Genomic DNA, 17,657 nt, shown 5'->3' with positions numbered 1-17,657 from the left:
ATAAACCTATTATCCACTTTGTACAGTATGTATTTGCTTGGATTTTTGTGGGTCTTGTATGTATGCAAGTGTCTGTACTACCTACTGTAAAATAATGGAAACACTTTAGCTTCTATTTTAATAATGTGGGTCAAAAGGAAAAAGACTGTTGTAAGAATATTGAATGCAAATAAGAATGACCTCATGGAGGAGAATATATCTTTTAATTACCCTTCAGAGCTGTGGAAAGTCTCCTTCCCTCTCTGTTTTCACAGCCCTTAGTTATCTCACAGCAGGCATGTTTGGTATCCTTAGGTCTATTTCTATCCATGTAATTTCTCACTTTTCTATCTAACGTTTAATATCAAATGCTGGAGGATCGTCAGAGAGCAGATGAACCGGCATTCGAAATTGAGTTTCCACAGTCAATAAAAACAAGATTGAAGGTTTAAATCCCCCGCCAGCCTTTTTGAACTGCTCTGCTCATTAAATGTTTATTGGAGTGCCGGGATTAGGGGGGGATTTGGCGAACTTGGTGAACTGGTATCTACTTAATCACTAAGTAAAACACTCCATTTGATAACGTGTTTCTCACGATATCACACTCTGCCCCGATTTAATGAAATCCCCTTCAAGTCCTGCTTATTGGGGGCCACTTTGCAGCCCAAGAGTCCTCTTTTGCACAGGCGGAATTACTCTTTCCTGTATCTTTACATGGATGGGACTCTTTATGACTCATTCCTTAGCCTAGGAGGATTCAACAGCAGCTTTCAGTATTCTTCGCAAGCTACTCGAAAGGAAGTGTATGATGTATTCATATTCTTTACATGTTCTTGAAGCTGTCATTGCCTGTACAGTTATAATATTCACAGGTGTTCTTGATAACATAAACATCCCATTTACTGCCAAAGCACATGATCTCTGTGCTTCAGAACAGTTTGGTAAAATATATTTAAAGCTAATCCCTAAAATCTCATATAAGCTTTAGCATGTTAAAATCATTAAAAAGTAGTTTTCAGTATTTTCTGCAGCTATTATTAAAATATTTGTTGTTGATCGTGCAGTGAAGGTCCTTGTTCAGGCACTTCCTTTTATAGGGTGACTACACTCTGTCCCTTGCTCCAAATTGTTCTCCTGTGTTGTCAACCTGTCATATGCTCTGCCAACGAAGACTACAAGTGGCTGTGCCAACACACATTATTTGGACATGTTACATTGTTCAAGGGTCAGAATTTGTGCTATGAGCCACTGCCAAGGTTAATGCATGTAGACAGGAAGTGACTTCAAAGAGGCTGCAGGATCAACAGCACTAAGGTGAAAAAAATGTGAAAACCGCATTTTTTTTTTAACCTCCCTAGCGGTATGATTATTTCAGATTTTTGGTGCTGAAAGTGGTACCATTATTTTGCATGGAAATATGTAGTTTTTTTATTGTAGGCTGTAATATTTAGGAATAACTCACTGAAATCTGTCCAAACAAGAGTCTATTAAACATCCCGGGTATGATAAAATTTGAAACACAAAATCATAAATTATAATTTAATAAATAATCATAAAAAAATAATAATATAATAATATTACATTTAATTCAATAATATAATCAAACCAAAAACACTGAAATTTGAAATATAGCGCCAAGTTCGCACATCGTTGAGCAAAGTCGCAAAATTGTTTTCAGTGTCTGATGACGAATTTCCCCACGAATCATCACTCAATTCTGCAAGTGGTTCTGATTTACTATCGCTGTTCTCTAGCTGATCTAAACCCGCTTTTGACCTAAAGGGACACTTTTTGGACGCCATGGACTTTTCTAAGTTTCCAGGCAGAAAGAACATTCAAAATGCAGACAGGGGACAGGACAGAGCACTAGGGACAAAATGTATGTGAAATGGGTTGAAACAGCAATGTTTTACTATGTAAAATCGTTTTGAAAAAAATGAATTTTTTTTTAAATTTTCAAATTTCCCGCCGCCGGCGCCCGTACGTCCCGACGTCACAGGGACTGGAACACAGGAGCCAGATGCCGGCATCAGCCGGAGGAGATGGCCGGGGACGCTGCAGGGGACACATCGCGGGAGCGAAGGACAAGGTAAGTGCTGCAGGGAATCCCTATGCAGCGCCGCATGGTAAGCCCGAGTGTAGCTCGGGGTTACCGCTTTTGGTACAGACATTTTACCCCGAGCTACACTCGGGAATACCGCTAGGGAGGTTAAACAATAGTAAATTGTTTATTGTATTTAGTGATTAGCAAAAAAATGTCTTTCAGTTACGGTTTACATCTACTTTAATGCAGAAAATTCCCACTGTTTGCCACTGGCAGAACAAAATAGCTCTAACAGATCTTGCTATGGCACAGAGAAAGGAACAAAAACACTTTAATAGTCAACCCTCCAGCAGACTGAAATATAATTTTTGGATGGGACGGTTTTTTAGGGCACAGTCATACAGGTGCACCCTAGCTCAGCTTAAAAAAGCATGCACTCAACGCACCACAGCACAATACATAGTGTCCTGTGTGATGCATTGCACTGCAAAAAGAATGTTGTCTTCTCCGATTTCATGTTCGTTGCTGCGCTTTTCAGCCCATTCATTTTGATGGTAAATTAAGTTCACTTCCATTATTTACTTTCTTTATTATAGTTGCAGTGTTTCCTCAATAGCTTTTCAGTTTGCTTATCATTTTACTGACGTTAACTCCTTTTACTGCCGGTACCATGATCAATATGGCACAGTAGTTTTGGAATGCAAACTAAAGGCCACGAACTTTACTTTTTGTTTAGCCAGCTTTGGGCTGTTGAATAAAAGTGATCGGCCACCTGATGTATCAACAAATTGATATTGTTTATGTACAAAATAAAGAAAAACAGATTTCAGGTTTTCATGGTAAAGTCTCATCAGGTTTCCAGATCAAATTAATCTTGTAGCTTAAGTTTGGTTACAGTTGATGCAGTAGAATGTCGTATCCTCCAACATATTTGCTGTATTGGTCTGTTTGTTACTCCTCTCATTCAGTATGTCAGGTTTCGATTGTGTAAGTTTGCTTTATTTTGATGGAAATCCCAGTTACATTGAACCTAACAACTCTTGGAGAGTATCCCTGGCTGACTTAATGGCTGCAAGACTAATGAAATGACTTAAAAAAAAAAAATAGGACTGAGATTAAAAGATCAAAGACCGTGTGGACTTACTGCTGGAAGTCATGTAAAACACATCTTGAGGATGTTTTGGACTGACTGCATCAAGTCATAGACTGGGGTGGTCTTGTACTTAGAGCCTACTAAGATTTTGAAGGATAATTTGATACTATATGTCACTGCACGTTCACCAACTGCAAGGATTAGTATGAGCTTGACGACTGTGGAATGTATAAACATATTGTTCAGGACAACTCATGGTGGTCTTCAGGGGAGTTTCCCTATATGCATTTCGTTTGGCCATGGAAAGCTCTGTTCTCCAGTCTGAGTTAGACCCAATTACACCTCAGTCACATGGTCATTTCAGAAGATAAGTAGGAAACCCAGGTAACTGTACCAAAGTTGTATGTTTTTCTGTGGTTGAATGATATGAACTCAATAAGTGATAATTAAAAGAAGTTATAATAATTCCTGAACTACGCCTAAAATTCTGCTTAAATCTCATTTATTTGAACCTGCCACCAACACAAGTACATTTTTGCTTCTGGTTTGGAACGAATGCTTTTAGCCTTCTGTTTATTTCTCACGGAAATCATTTTAGTAGTAACTCCTCGGTGTGGTATCATCGTGTTCACCACACTGAACATGGACCAGAAAAAGCAAATGAGAGAGTTGAAAGAGATCAGAAAACAAATTCTAGATTGGCATGTCAAAGGTAAAGACTATAAGAACATCTCTAAGCAGCTTGACATTCCTGTGACTATAAATATTATTCAGACGTTTAAGGTCTATGGGAGTGTAGCAACCTCCCTGGATGTGGAAGCAAGAGGAATATCGACACTAGATAGAACAGAATTATAATAAAAGTGGTAGACAAAGAGCAAAGAAAAACTTCAAAAAAAGATACAAGCCGAACCCCAAGGACAAGGTACATCAGTGTCCGATCACAAAATTCATTGTTGTTTGAACGAACAGTGGGATTAAAGGATGAAGTCCCAGAAGAAGGACACTGTTGAAAGGAAAACAAAAAGCCACACTGGATTTGCTAAAATGCATATTGGCAAGCCACAATGCTCATGGGAGAATGTCCTTTGGACAGATGAGACAAAACTGGAGTTTTTGTCAAATCACATTAGCTTTGTGTTTACAGATGAAAAAAATTATCATTCAAAGAAATGAACACTATACCTATTGTGAAACATGGAGGTGTCTTGGTCTTGTTTTGGGTTTTTGTTTTTTTGCTGCATCGTGCACAGGATGCCTTGATTCTTTGGAGAGCACATTTAATTGTTAAAGCTATCAAGAAATTTTGGATTGAAACTCACTGCCCAGTGTCGGAAAACTCTGTCCCATGGGTTCTCCAAAACAGTAAGCTAAAAGACCCAAGAATGGCTAAGGACAAAACTGTGAACTGTACTGAAGTTTCCCTTTATGAGCCTGGATCTGAATGCTATAAAACTATTATGGAAAAAGCTGTAGTATATATTCTGCAGGAGGCACCATCAAACCTGAGATAGCTGGAGCAGTTCATTAAGAAGAGTGGGTCTAGCTACCTCTTGGCAGATGCAGAAATCTCACTTGAGAACTACTGAAATCACTTGCTAGCACTGATTGCCTCTATAAGTTGTGCAACAAATTGTTGGGTTATGGGTCCCTTTAATTTTGTCTGTGCCATTTTTATTTGTTTTCTTATATAAAATATTTAACAGCAAAGTCTGAGTTTTAGTAAATATGGAAAAAACATTGATGGATGCCATTTTACTTTTGTCAGTTTCAAGTTATTGCAGAATAAATAGTGGGCTCTTTTTTTTTTTTTCCTTGGACGTGTAACAACAAATTTGTTTATGACTGTTTGCCAGAATAGGAATATGGGAGCTGTTATTGTTTACTTGGTGATAAAAGGTCCAGTTTGTTATACTTTTTCATATCCTAAATCTTTAGATAGTCACTGGACCTGAAGTCTTGGTGAGCAGCTGGCCCTGAACAATCATATGCCAATTAGTCCTACTGATACCTGATGTTCACACACTTGTTTCAGGTTATTGAATTGTCAGGTATTAAAGGAAGAGAAAGGATGTCAACCCCAGAGCTTGCACCTTCAAAAACAGCAGCTCTTCCGTTCTATCTTGACAGAATTCTTTTAAGTGGACCTATAGTTAAAATAAGACACTCATACATCCTACAGTTTTGAAGGACCAAACATTATAGTTAGGCCTGATTTAACTGATTACTGGATTGTCGGTGTAGGCAAATTAACGGTTGCAAGTCATCTGACATTTCTGAGCATTAAAAAAAAAATAGTAACCCCTGTTTGAGGTCCTATGCCCTGAAGCCATCCAGAGTCAGCAGTCTTCTATTAACATGTATAAAGATTGCTGTAGTCATAGGAAGAGAGAGCCTGGCTGCTGCTCACCTCACCCGGCCCAAGTGGTTAGCAGGTAAAAGCAGCCTGAGCTTGATTCATCCAAGCCATGCCTCCAAGGTTTTGCCCAACATGGAGGCGGGGTGAAACATGTTGGGGACATGGCTTGGATGAATCAAGCTAAGGCTGCTTTTACCTGCTAACCACTTGGGCCGGGTGAGGTGACCTCAAACAGGGGTTACTATTTTTTTTTAATGCTCAGAAATGTCAGATGACTTGCAACCGTTAATTTGCCAGGGTGAGATGTGCAGTGGCTGGACTATGTCTTCCTACTTCTACAGCGTGCTTTAGATCTGGACAAACCTTTCTCCAGCCTGCACCCTCACTAGTCAGTGGTATCCAATTTATCAGATCCTGTTAGCATAAGCAAGCGCCACTAAGCATTTATCAGGGGTATAAAGACTGCTAACATGAATACTCAGAGTGCAAAGCTATTGTACATCAGGTGACCTGACATACGGGCTTCTGGTCATGTGACAACTCCATGGGACCAGCTCTGCTTAATTTATTAAAGTAGACCTAAATTCTATGGTTTGGGTTTGTTTAAAGTAATACAAAAAATACCATTATCAAAAACTGTGGCTCTAGGGTCTCATAATGGCCATTCACGTCCTCAAACCCATAGATTCTAAAACAGAATTCAAATTGGCCCAACCTTTTCTTTAGCAGAGGTCACACGATCTTATGCCTAGTCTGTAATATATAGCTGTACTGTCCGTCACCATGATATAGTGGATGGGATAAGCACAAATACATTTTTCTGAGACTTGGGCCCCAAGCTGCCAATTGGCTTCTCTTACTGTGTTTATTTTATTTTTACTTTTGCCAACAGATCTGTGTTTTACAATGTTCAGCCTTTCCTTTAGACCAGGATCTTTGTCTTAACACACCATATTTTTTTCACACCTCATATTGTGGCATATGAGTATATTCTTTGCAGGTCCTCTTTACACATTTATTTTGTATTTATTTTACTTTTTTCTTGGTCCTGAGGAGAAAAGAGTGTGGGGAAGGGTGTTACAAATGCCAGCCCCCAAACACAAAGCAGGACCGTGACAAAGGACAGATTAAAAGGTTTAGAGCAAGGTCAATGTGGGTTTTTCTCTAACTAAACACTTTCCTAAGATTTCCTTGCAGGGGGAAATAATGAAGGCCGTACAAGAGGTTTTCAAGGAGTTTGTGCCCTCTTCACCAGCCTGCATTCGCCTGTCCTCTCAGCATGGGGGTTTAATATTCCCCAGCTTTGTGAATTGGTCCAGATGAATAATTGTTGGGCTCTCACCACAGGAGTCGGGAGCTTATTCTAAGGGCTTAATCACTGTGTAAACAGCCCCTTACCCCTCTCTACTTAGAATGGGCCAGATTCTAGCACAGTAACTTAGGATATTGCATGGAAGTTGCACTTTGAAATGCAGAACGGATGATGGAGACCTCGCTTGATCTTTTCCCTGTGTTATGGTACCCATACATCAAAGTTTTAATTAATGGGAAGCTGTAGCACAAATTCATGTATTACTTGAAAACCAATCAGTCAAAACTAGGAGCCAAGAGGCAGTGGTAACATCCAGAGAGTATGTGCTAGGGCACAGATACAGAACATACAGAGGGACCGGTTGTTCTGAACCTTTGTTGTCAAGGGCACAACTGTGTAATTGATAATGTTTTACATGCTTTATGCATTACAGGCTGTGATCTTTACATTCGATACCAGGTAAAACTGCCTTTCTTCATCCTTCACACCTTTTGTCCTCCTAATCTTTTGTCTGCATATTAGGATACAAAAATGGGAAACTTATAATTTTATTAAAAAAGGAAGCGGTATAGGCAAAGATAATATTTAAAGCAGTATTGAACCAAAAAGTAAACATTTATTATATTTCAGCTTACCAGTCCTTCAATATGGGGGCTGCATTAGTTTTGTTTTTTAGGCTTTCCTTTATTTTTTTTTAATTCCTTTATTTTCTCTGGGTGATTTGCCCAGTAAGTCTGCTTTTTCAACAGGACAAGCTGTACTGCAAATCTAGCTGTTAAAGTTTGAGACAGACCATTTATCATGGACTAGGGTGCTTACAACAATTTGATTTTATTTTTGTAAAACCTCCCAAAAGGAACAAAACTGTTGTTGTAAGTGCTTAAAAAGTGTTACGTATAGTTTGTCTTCAGTTTGTTAGTGTATCTAAATCTGCTAGTGCATCTACCACTACCCTCTCTCAAGATTAGCAATGCTGCCTGTCTTTGTTGCTCCTTTATTCAAAGTGTAGGTACCCTAATAGAGGAGGTGTGTTACTGGCCAGATCACCAGGTGAAAACAGGGGAAAAAACCTAAAAGTAGAAAACTAATGCAGCCACCATATCAAATTATTAGTAAGCTACAATATACACTATATTGCCAAAAGTATTGGGACACCCCTCCAAATCATTGGATTCAAGGGTTCCAATCACCTCCATGGCCATAGGTGTATAAAATCAAGCACCTAGGCATGCAGACTGCTTCTACAAAAATTTGTGAATGAATTGGTCGCTCTCAGGAGCTCAGTGAATTCAGGTATGGTACCGTGATAGGTTGCCACCTGTGCAAGAAGTCCATCTGTGAAATTTCCTTGCTAATAAATATTCTTTAGTCAACTGTTAGTGGTATTATAACAAAGTAGAAGCAACTGGGAAGAGCAGCAATTCAGCCATGAAGTGGAAGGCTACGTAAAATGACAGAGCGGGGTCAGCGCATGCTGAAGCGCACAGTGTGCAGAAGTCGCCAACTGTCTGCAGAGTCAGTTGCTAAAGACCTCCAAACTTCATGTGGCTTTCAGATTAGTGCAACAACAGTGCGTAGAGTGCTTCATTGAATGGGTTTCCATGGCTGAGCAGCTGCATCCAAGCCTTACATCACCAAGTGCAATGCAAAGTGTCGGATGCAGTGGTGTAAAGCACACCGCCACTGGACTCTAGAACAGTGGAGACGTTCTCTGGAGGGATGAATCTCGCTTCTCTGTCTGGAAGTCCAATGGACATGTCTGGGTTTGGCAGTTGCCAAGAGAACGGTGCTTGCCTGACTGCTTTGTGCCAAGTGTAAAGTTTTTGGTGGAGGGGGATTATGGTGTGGGGTTGTTTCTCAGGGTTTGGGCTTGGGTTCCAGTGAAGGGAACTCTTAAGGTGTCAGCATACCAAGACATTTTGGAAAATTTCATGCTCCCAACTTTGTGGGAACAGTTTGGAGATGGCCCCTTCCTGTTCCAACATTACTGCACAACAGTTGTTAAAGCAAGGTCCATAAAGACATGGATGAGCGAGTTTGGGGTGAAGAAACCTGACTGGCCTGCACAGTGGAGACTGCGAGACAGACCTTCTCATCCAACATCAGTGCCTGACCTCACAAATGTGCTTCTGGAAGAATGGTCAAATATTCCCATAGACACACTCCTAAACCTTGTGGACGGCCTTCCCAGAAGAGTCGAAGCTGTTATAGCTGCAAAGGGCGGGCCAACTCAATATTGAACCATATGGACTAAGACTGGGATGCCATTAAAGTTCATGTGTTTATAAAGGCAGGTGTCCCAATACTTTTGGCAATATAGTTCATTACATTTTTTGGTTTCGAGTCTAATACCGCTTTAAGGTATGTGGGTGTCTTAGTTCAAACTGGCCCAAAGCTCTGTGGCTTTCAAGTGTATCTATAGCCAACACTTTTCCTTCTTTGTTTTAGCTATTGTAGGGAAAAATTAAAAACCTCGGTCAGTTTGTATTTGCTGCCTGTACCAGGTGGAGAGATTTCCCTTCACTTCCTGTCCTGTAGACTCAACTAGAAGTGAGGCGATATCCCCTCTTTAGATAGTTGTCAGCAGAACAAGGGTCCTCATTGGAAGATTTCGCGTGTCCTTTTCTGGTAAAAATGGTAAAATTGTGGCTTTCCCAGTGACTATCATGTACATCAGGTGCTGCTATTGAACAGAGTGCTAACATCAACTGGCATTGTTGCTCAGTTTTTCCACTTTCCCTGAAGAAGTGGGTCACATCCCACAAAACATGTCGGATCTTTTGATTATCCAGTTTTGGATTCAATTTTATGGAAAAGCATTTTTGGTTTCTAGTGGAATTGCCACCCTTCTCAAATTACACCCAATGGTCCATCATTTGGGTAGTCTATATGAATTTAGATATTTCCACTAATTACCAAAAATTTTCATACCTTCATGTCTGTAATCGTTTCACCAGTTTGATGATGATCAATTCGTTTGATGGCATCAGTAGGGTTTAGGGCTCTTGCCCGTGACGTTCTCAAGTCCCGAGCCAGTCTTTGCCCACTATTATCTCTTTGTTGACTGTATGTATGTGCCTACGTTGGCGTTTGTCTTGCTTACCACTTTGTGTGTTTTTTTTTTTATAATGTCATAATAAAATGTGCTCTATGTTATCAAATATTGTATAGGGATAAATTCTTCAAAGGTCTTTCCATCCAAAACTTTTTTTTTTCTTTCAAAAAAAGATGGGCTTTGAAAGGCCGGTCTTAATTCTGCCACCATAAGTCAGACTCACATCATGGTGTTGAATATTTTAAAAGTTTTAGCAGGGGAGAAAATCCCCCTCATAAGGTCTTCATAAGTTTTTACTGCAATTGTTAACTGGCTATAGAGCTTTTCAAGATCTCTAGTGATAATCTTGTGGTTTTTTAGGTCAATTCTATTGTGTTAATGTACTAGAATGTCTATTACTATGTATGAATTATTAATTCTTGCAATGGAGATAAATGAAAAGCAACAGTGTTTTAAAATCACTGTTTCGATAGAACTCATTATCTTTCTCAAGACTGGACTGGGCTCCATCGAAATGTTGACCATAAAATGCTGTTGCTTTGATTTATCTTTGCTGCAAGACCCGTGAGTGCCTCTATGCCTGGTTTGGATTTGTATGGATTTATTCGTGGGTGAGCACCTGGGCATTTACCTCACCACAGAGTTTGGTGGCTACATGTGGGACTGTTCAATTGGTCATTATTTATAGCCTTTCTTAGGACACACTACTGGATTATCCCAACACGGAGACTAAAGCATTTCACCCCACCCTTTTATGTGAAAGTATCAAAGTTGACTGAGATTAAAAGAGAAGTATGGGGTTTGTCCCCCCCCCCCCCCCCAATTATCTTTACCTAGGTCCGATGCTGCATTTTCCCCCTGCCGGCTTTAAGTGTAAGAACTCAGTGATCACATTACCACTGATCGCTGAGTTTTTACAGCAGCTCTGAGCAGAGAGTGGTGACTGTCAGTCACCGCTGTCTGCTCTGCCCCTCCAGCGCTCACTGGAGTGCTAAGCCAGGTGCCGCTTTAAAGTCGGATCTTTCCCAAGCCTGGATTGGATGAGTAACATTAGCCGACAGCAGATTCAGCCCGCTGTCAGCGGAGAACAGGCACAGGAGTGCAGAACGAACTGTACTCCTGTGTCTCCTTTAAAATAATTTTCAAATCTGAAACCTTTTGTTTATTTAAATGTCTTTGTACTGTTCCATGTTGTTCAGCAACAAACATACAATCCAGAGTCCTATCATTATATCATAATGTTTCTTTTTCATTTTCCCCTCAGAGAAAACTTCTTGCCATCTACCTCCACCACGACGAGAGCGTCCTCACCAATGTCTTCTGCTCCCAGATGCTTTGTGCGGAATCCATTGTGTCCTATCTGAGTCAGAACTTCATCACATGGGCCTGGGATATGACCAGAGAAGCTAACAGAGCTCGGTAAGGCTAGGGAGAAAACACTTAAGTAACATGCCTATATTTGTCATATTTAATACACACATTTACAAACATAGTTTCTGCCTGCCTCCTTTGTGTTTTTATTTCTTTTGTCTTTCCTCTTCTTCTTGCTGCATTTTCTACATACCCCTCTTCTAGAATTTCTTAAATATTTCTTGCCATTTTTCTTATTTAACTGTTACCATTCAGCTTAGTTTACTCCACTAGGTGTTTAGGGAATATTTGGCAGGAGACAGAACATCCACCAAGCATTTAGCCATCCTTTCAGGCTTAGTTGTTACAGTGTGAAATATACATTTAAAAAGGGTTAAACATTTTGCTCAACACTGTTAAATGTAAAGTAACCACATAAAATGTCATTTGATCAGCATATTTTTTAAAAACGTCTACCAGATAAAGACTTATGACTTTAAACATTCAAAAAAATTTAAAATTATTTAGGTTGGAAAATTACTTAAGCACTGCCACTGCACAGAGGCACACTTGCCCCCATTGCACCAACACACACTTCTGCACTTGCTGCCTCTCCACTGACTTGCTTTACTGCACCATTGCACACTTCAGTATTCATTCAGCTTAAAGTGGAGCTCCAGGCTCCCCCAAAAAATTAAGTCATCAACTACAAATACTGTAGCTGCTGACTTTTAATATACTTACACTTACCTGTCCAGGGATCCAGCAATGTCCTCACCTGAGCCAATTCTTCAATCGGCTTTGGGTGCAGGTGCCGGCATCTTCAGTAAGGAAAACCAGAAGTAAAGACTTGCGCCTTCACAGCCGGTTTCCTACTGCGCATGTGTGAAGCGCACTGCACTTTGTGAATGGTCCTGCAGTCTACTGGGACCTGTGAAGTGTCCCAAAAGGCTGCGGAGGAAGGAGGAGGGCTGAATTAACAGATCAGATCGCCGCGTCGCATCTGACCGGAAGTGGGAGCGGGTACCCCCAAAAGTGCCAAATGTGGAAGTGGAGGGTGGAAGGAGGCAAACAAGCGGAACTTTCCCTGTGGATCAAGTTCCGCTTTAATAAACATGCACTTTTAGCTGGTAAGTTATAAAATTATTGCCAATTTAAAGTGGAACTAAACCCACTAATTAACAGTTTCCAAAAACTATTACATTGAAGGAGTACCTTGAATAATAACTGGTACAATTACTTGTGCACTTATGTTGGCTTTCCACTGAACCATTAAGCAATGAAATGGCTGATCTCATAGCTGATCACATGTGCAGCATTATGGCAACTGCATATCAAATAGAAGGTTAGATGGCAGCTTCCTTGGCTTTAAAGGAAAGGAGGGTTTAGTTCTGCTTTAACTGATGCTGATAAATTTGGTCTAGGCATCAAAGCTTCATTGACTCCATGGTCGTGAAACGTATTATTTAAGCTGTGCATTTTGCAGTTTGCCAGGAGTTCTGCTTTAAGATCCAAGTGCAAAGAAACCTATAGCAACTGGAGTTAATCTTTTATTAATAGCAGCCATCTAAATTAAGACTGATTTGTAAGGGTTACTGCACTTTGCCAGGCTGGGAAGTTATAAAGTTAATGCTGTTTGTCATTATGTAATAAACAAATGCAGTGGGGTAACTATAACATTTTACTTTGGTGTCTCTTTTAAAGAGTTAGTCTATCCAAAACTGAATAAGTAAAGCTATCTATCCACCATTAAAACTTTTTTGTATCTCTTGGGAACCCTATTAATGAGATTTCTGTTCTTGAGTTCCTGGACCTGCAAATCATAATCAATTGTTCCCATTCTTGTTGTTGGTTTTGTTTAGATTTTGGGAATGCACAGGGTACTGGAACATGGAAAGGTGGGTGGTACACTCCCAGGTGATTATCATTTTTGGAGCCAAGAAGCCAGGGCCAAACAGCCCACCATGCTCCACCTATACCACAATATTTTCACTTTGGAGTGGACTGGTCCTTTAGTTTTATATTTAGCACAATATTACTAAATTGGCTTCATATATTGCACATACCCTAATTGATCTATCATAATTCATATACTGCTCATCCAGAATTGTATCTCTTCCCTAGTTTATGGTGGACACTATTGTCCTGTATAGCAGTAAAGAAAATCTGAGCAGTGCTTTGCTTCTTAACATTGAGTAGAAATTTGAAAAGGAAGGAAAACATTCCTCAAATGAAACTCAGGGGCCCTTTCTTCTGAACTGAACTCCATACTTTGTTCGGTAAACTCCCCTATACTACTCTGAACATTAACCATCACCACAGAAGTCCCCCAAGCCTTTTATCCATAACTCCTGGCAGTTCCAGAACCATCTGTAGTGGCTCAATTCAGAAGGAAACCTGCTGTTTCTTTGTCATGGTCCCTGTTTGATTCGTCAGGTCTCTTTTCTTTTACAATAAGGAAAATTGCAGAGTAGTTTCATTAGGAGAAAGGCCTTGCTTTACAAGGATTTCTATGAGCAACCATCGGTGGCCACGTAATTGCTTTGTCATGTTTTTACCCAAGGAGTTTATTAAGTAGCAGAACTTGGATACAATGGTAATAAGCATTTACCGGTTAGACAGATACCTGTGGTGTGCTTTCACCAAGAGCAGACCCTCTCATCCTGCCCACAGCTGTTCACTCTGGATGTCATTTCACAGAGGATTCGGCACAGTATGCTGTAGGACACAATTCTTCCTTCTGACCGGTGATGATTTCTAAAGGAGGAAGAAAATGTCTGTTGCCTGTAGTAACTCATCAGATTGCAGCTGTCATTGTTGCATGGGCATACATAGGCGCAGTCCCATGCTTGATTAGTTGGCTCAGTCCAACTACATTTTAACAGCAAAACTTTGAGGTTTTTCATAATAGTGGAATATTCTTGCATTTTAGAGCCAATATTTCCCTCTTATCACTGAGAAGTGGTAAGGAAGTGATGGACAGTGTGTGCAGCAAATAGCAGATAGACTTTCCACCTCTTCTGTTACAGGATTCCTTTTTTTATGACTAGTCTAAAAAGTTTAGTACAGGGATTTTTGGCCATCTACACCATGCTGTAAGCTTTTTTTTCCCCCCTCCCAATTTTCCAGTGTGTAAATTGGACATAGTGACTAATAAAATTTGAGACCTCATAATTTTATATATATATATGTGTGTGTGTGTGTGTGTGTATATAATATTTACAACAGCAGTTAGCGTGAAACATTTCTTCCCGTCGCTTGTTTCTGTGCTGCTCTCTCTTTCACTTTGACAATGGCAGGTCCCTTTGCTGGGAGCTTGTAAACACCTGACCTGAATTTTTTAAGTTTCTTCAGGACCTTTCTGAAAATACAGATGCTGGCATCCATAAGGTTTTAGTGTTTTTTAAAGACTAGCTTTCAACGAAACTGTTATATAAATTTTGAAATTTTCACTGGCAAGTTAAATCCCAATAAGGCATTATATATAGCTTTAACGTACTCCAAATATTAGATATTCCAACTAGGAGTCCCAGTTCTGCCCCACGGCATTGATTGTTAGATAAAATGTTTAGTAAATTGTACTTTCAAGTAACCTTGTCACCTTGGTGAAAAGGGTAAAAGAATTATCCTTCTACTAACCTGCCTAATGAGTTATGATTTAAATTTCTGTATCCTTCCAGAGATGTCGCTGGTAATGGTATCCCACACACAGGTGTGTTAGATGATGTGTGTCCATTCACCACTCACTGTTGTTCCCCCAACTGCCCACTGTTTCTTGCAGTTATGTGTCAGTCGGCAGTTGAAACCACAGTGGGCAGTGGGGGACATGCTACGCAGCACATCTGGAATTGTAAAATGGTAGCAGTGCTAATAAACCTGGAAGGAAACGTGGCTCATTACCTGTCAGACTGGTGGGTATTGGGCACAGATTTTTACTGACTGGCCATATTTGATCTTTTTCACCAAGGTGACAGGGTTGCTTTAAACTACTTTTGAGTTAATGTGTTTCGTCTGGAGGGTACAATTTTGCACACTCTATTTCCACTTTGGAGATATGTTGGCAAATTCTTACATTGTTAGGAGCCAGATGTGCAGTAACTCAGCAGAGGTTGGTTAAGATACTTTTTTTTTTTTTTTTTCTTCCTTTGTGCTTGATATCCTTCAGTCATAGTCTCCCTTTCTGCTGGGCTTTTGATTATAGTGTCAGCCTTAACCAAATGTCAAGATCAATTTGCAGCTTGGTTTAACTCAAGGTTTTGCATTCCACTAGCAGCAATTGTTCCCTGGACACAATGCTGTGTGTTCCTGTAACTTCAGACTAGGGGCAGCATCTAATGACTTTATTAGTGTGCCTTCCTAAAAAGAAAAAAAAGTCTCAGTAATTGTTCACATCTCATTGTCAGCTGCTCAATAATTACTGCACGGGATTGTCAAGAGCTGCACTTGTGAATACATTCTTAAGCACTGCGAGAAGAATTAGAAAAAAAAAAAAAAAAAAGCGGGTGAAAGTCTCAATGCAAGAAACAGGCTGGTTGTGCTTGGGGTTTAACAGTTTAAAATGCCTTTCTTGTCCTGTCACAGGAAAAAAAGGTAAACTAACCTTCTCAGGAAACACTTGATAGGATGATAACGTGTGACAAGCTTAGTGAAACCCTCAAGGTATCCATTTTCTCTTAATGATACGTTTGCCTTAGTTTCCCATTCCGCCAGTAAATGAGTTAAATAGGCTGCTGGAAGATTTTCTTTTCTCAAGGTGATAATCCCTTTTCTGAAAGGCAGTGGTACAGTAGAAAAAGAAGATCCCATTTTTTCATTTGTATTCCTTTCCAGATGGCAACCCGTGAGAAATTAAAACATGAAGCAATGGCAGACCTTGCTGTTTTTGTTGTCCTGTTTTCCAGGCCACAGAGCTAATTGTGACGTTTTATTCGGTGGAAGGATAGTTAGGCTTTAACCACTTCAAGTCCGGACACTTTCACCCCCTTCCTGTCCAGGACAATTTTCAGCTTTCACGCTATCACACTTTGAATGGCAATTGCGCGGTCATGCAACACTGTACCCATATGAATTTTGTTGCATTTTTTGAGACAGATAAAACTTTATTTTGGTAGTATTTATTCACCACTGGGATTTTTATTTTTTTGCTATATAAATGAAAAAAAAAGTGTTTTTCTTATAACATTTTGCAAATAAAAAATCTTTCTTCATAAATCTTGACCAAAATGTTTTCATCTATCTTTTTAGTAAAAAAATAAATAAATAACCCAAACAAGTTTATAACCAAAAATTATATTTTTTCAAAAAATGTTTTTACATTTTTAATTTTATTTTTTTATATTATTTGTGGTTTTTTTTTAACATACTGTCACCCTAGCAGTACAGTGTCACCATAGAGGGTACACTGATTGCTTTTGCACCCATAAAGGCTGTAAAAGCAATTATTTCTATTTCTTTCTAGCTGCATTCTTGCAGCCATTGAGAAATATTGTGCGAGCTGTGATTGGTCACAGCTTCTCACATGGTACAAAGCTGTTGTGAATAGCCTTGTACCTTGTGACCTCTGTGATCATTCACAGATTTCACATGTAGTAAGCAATGATGTCAGAAGTGACATGTTGCTTACTACTATTCATGGGATCACTGATTGGCCAATCAGTGATCACATGATTGGGACCTCACACAGAGGTCCCGTATAGCGATCGGGCACCGGATCGCAGTGCCGCGTGCTACCAGGGAGCACGCACAGGTGGGGGGATGTTTATAAACGGCCACCCGCTCCTGCAATGCTCCCGTCTTGTTCTTTATATACATGGGCCGGACAGGAAGTGGTTAAAGAAAGTTCCACATTAAACCATTGTACCATGAAGCTTTTCTTGTAGTTTTTGGGATCGCTTTGATTTAAAGCTAATCTTTTTTCAGCCCTACACAACAAAGCAGCGAATTCAAATTTTTGCTTAGGAAAATATTCCGTACTTCCTGATATGGAGGGACATGTGACTTATCCCTTTCCTCTCACATGATGGTGCTAGTGCTTTGTGATTGGCCCAGTGCTGTCACATGGGAGTCCCCAGTCTTGTGTAAAGTCCAACTAGAGCAACTTCAAGTTTACACACTATTAATAGTTATTCATAAAGTGTCCCCCATTGAGCACTGTGGTTCCTCCCATCAGCTGATACGCTCCTATTGTGTCCTTCAGTGGCCAACAGGAGGAGCCACAGCGCCCTAGGATGAACATGCTCTTTGACACAACCAGACAAATGTGTTAGATGGAAGCAGTGCTGGTAGCTCTGCAAGAGAGCATCACACAATTTAATCTGCCAAAAATATAACTGCCAACATTTATCATTCTATATTTATAGGGCCATTAACAGAAATTACAGGGCCTTTTACTACTTGATCGCATTTTTAAAGTGGACCTGTCACCACAGATGACAGAAATATATTCACTGAGAAAAATGGTGACAT

General features: G+C 39.9%; 1 protein-coding gene across 1 annotated transcript in view; it reads left to right on the top strand.

Moving 5' to 3' along the window:
• The window catches only part of FAF1 (Fas associated factor 1), a 426,653-nt gene that overhangs the window by 264,464 nt on the left and 144,532 nt on the right, over positions 1-17,657 (top strand). Inside the window, exon 13 of the mRNA XM_089684458.1 lies at positions 11,107-11,261. Coding sequence (XP_089540584.1) covers positions 11,107-11,261 — 155 coding nt within the window. The remainder of the gene's footprint in view (positions 1-11,106; positions 11,262-17,657) is intronic.

This window comes from Staurois parvus, unplaced genomic scaffold, assembly GCF_062004578.1.
Source record: "Staurois parvus isolate SC_StPar_1 unplaced genomic scaffold, SC_StPar_1.0 ptg000347l, whole genome shotgun sequence".
Classification (NCBI taxonomy): Eukaryota; Metazoa; Chordata; class Amphibia; order Anura; family Ranidae; genus Staurois; species Staurois parvus.
The sequence above is the reverse complement of the archived record's forward strand: the minus strand, read 5'-3'. Positions and strand labels throughout refer to the sequence as shown.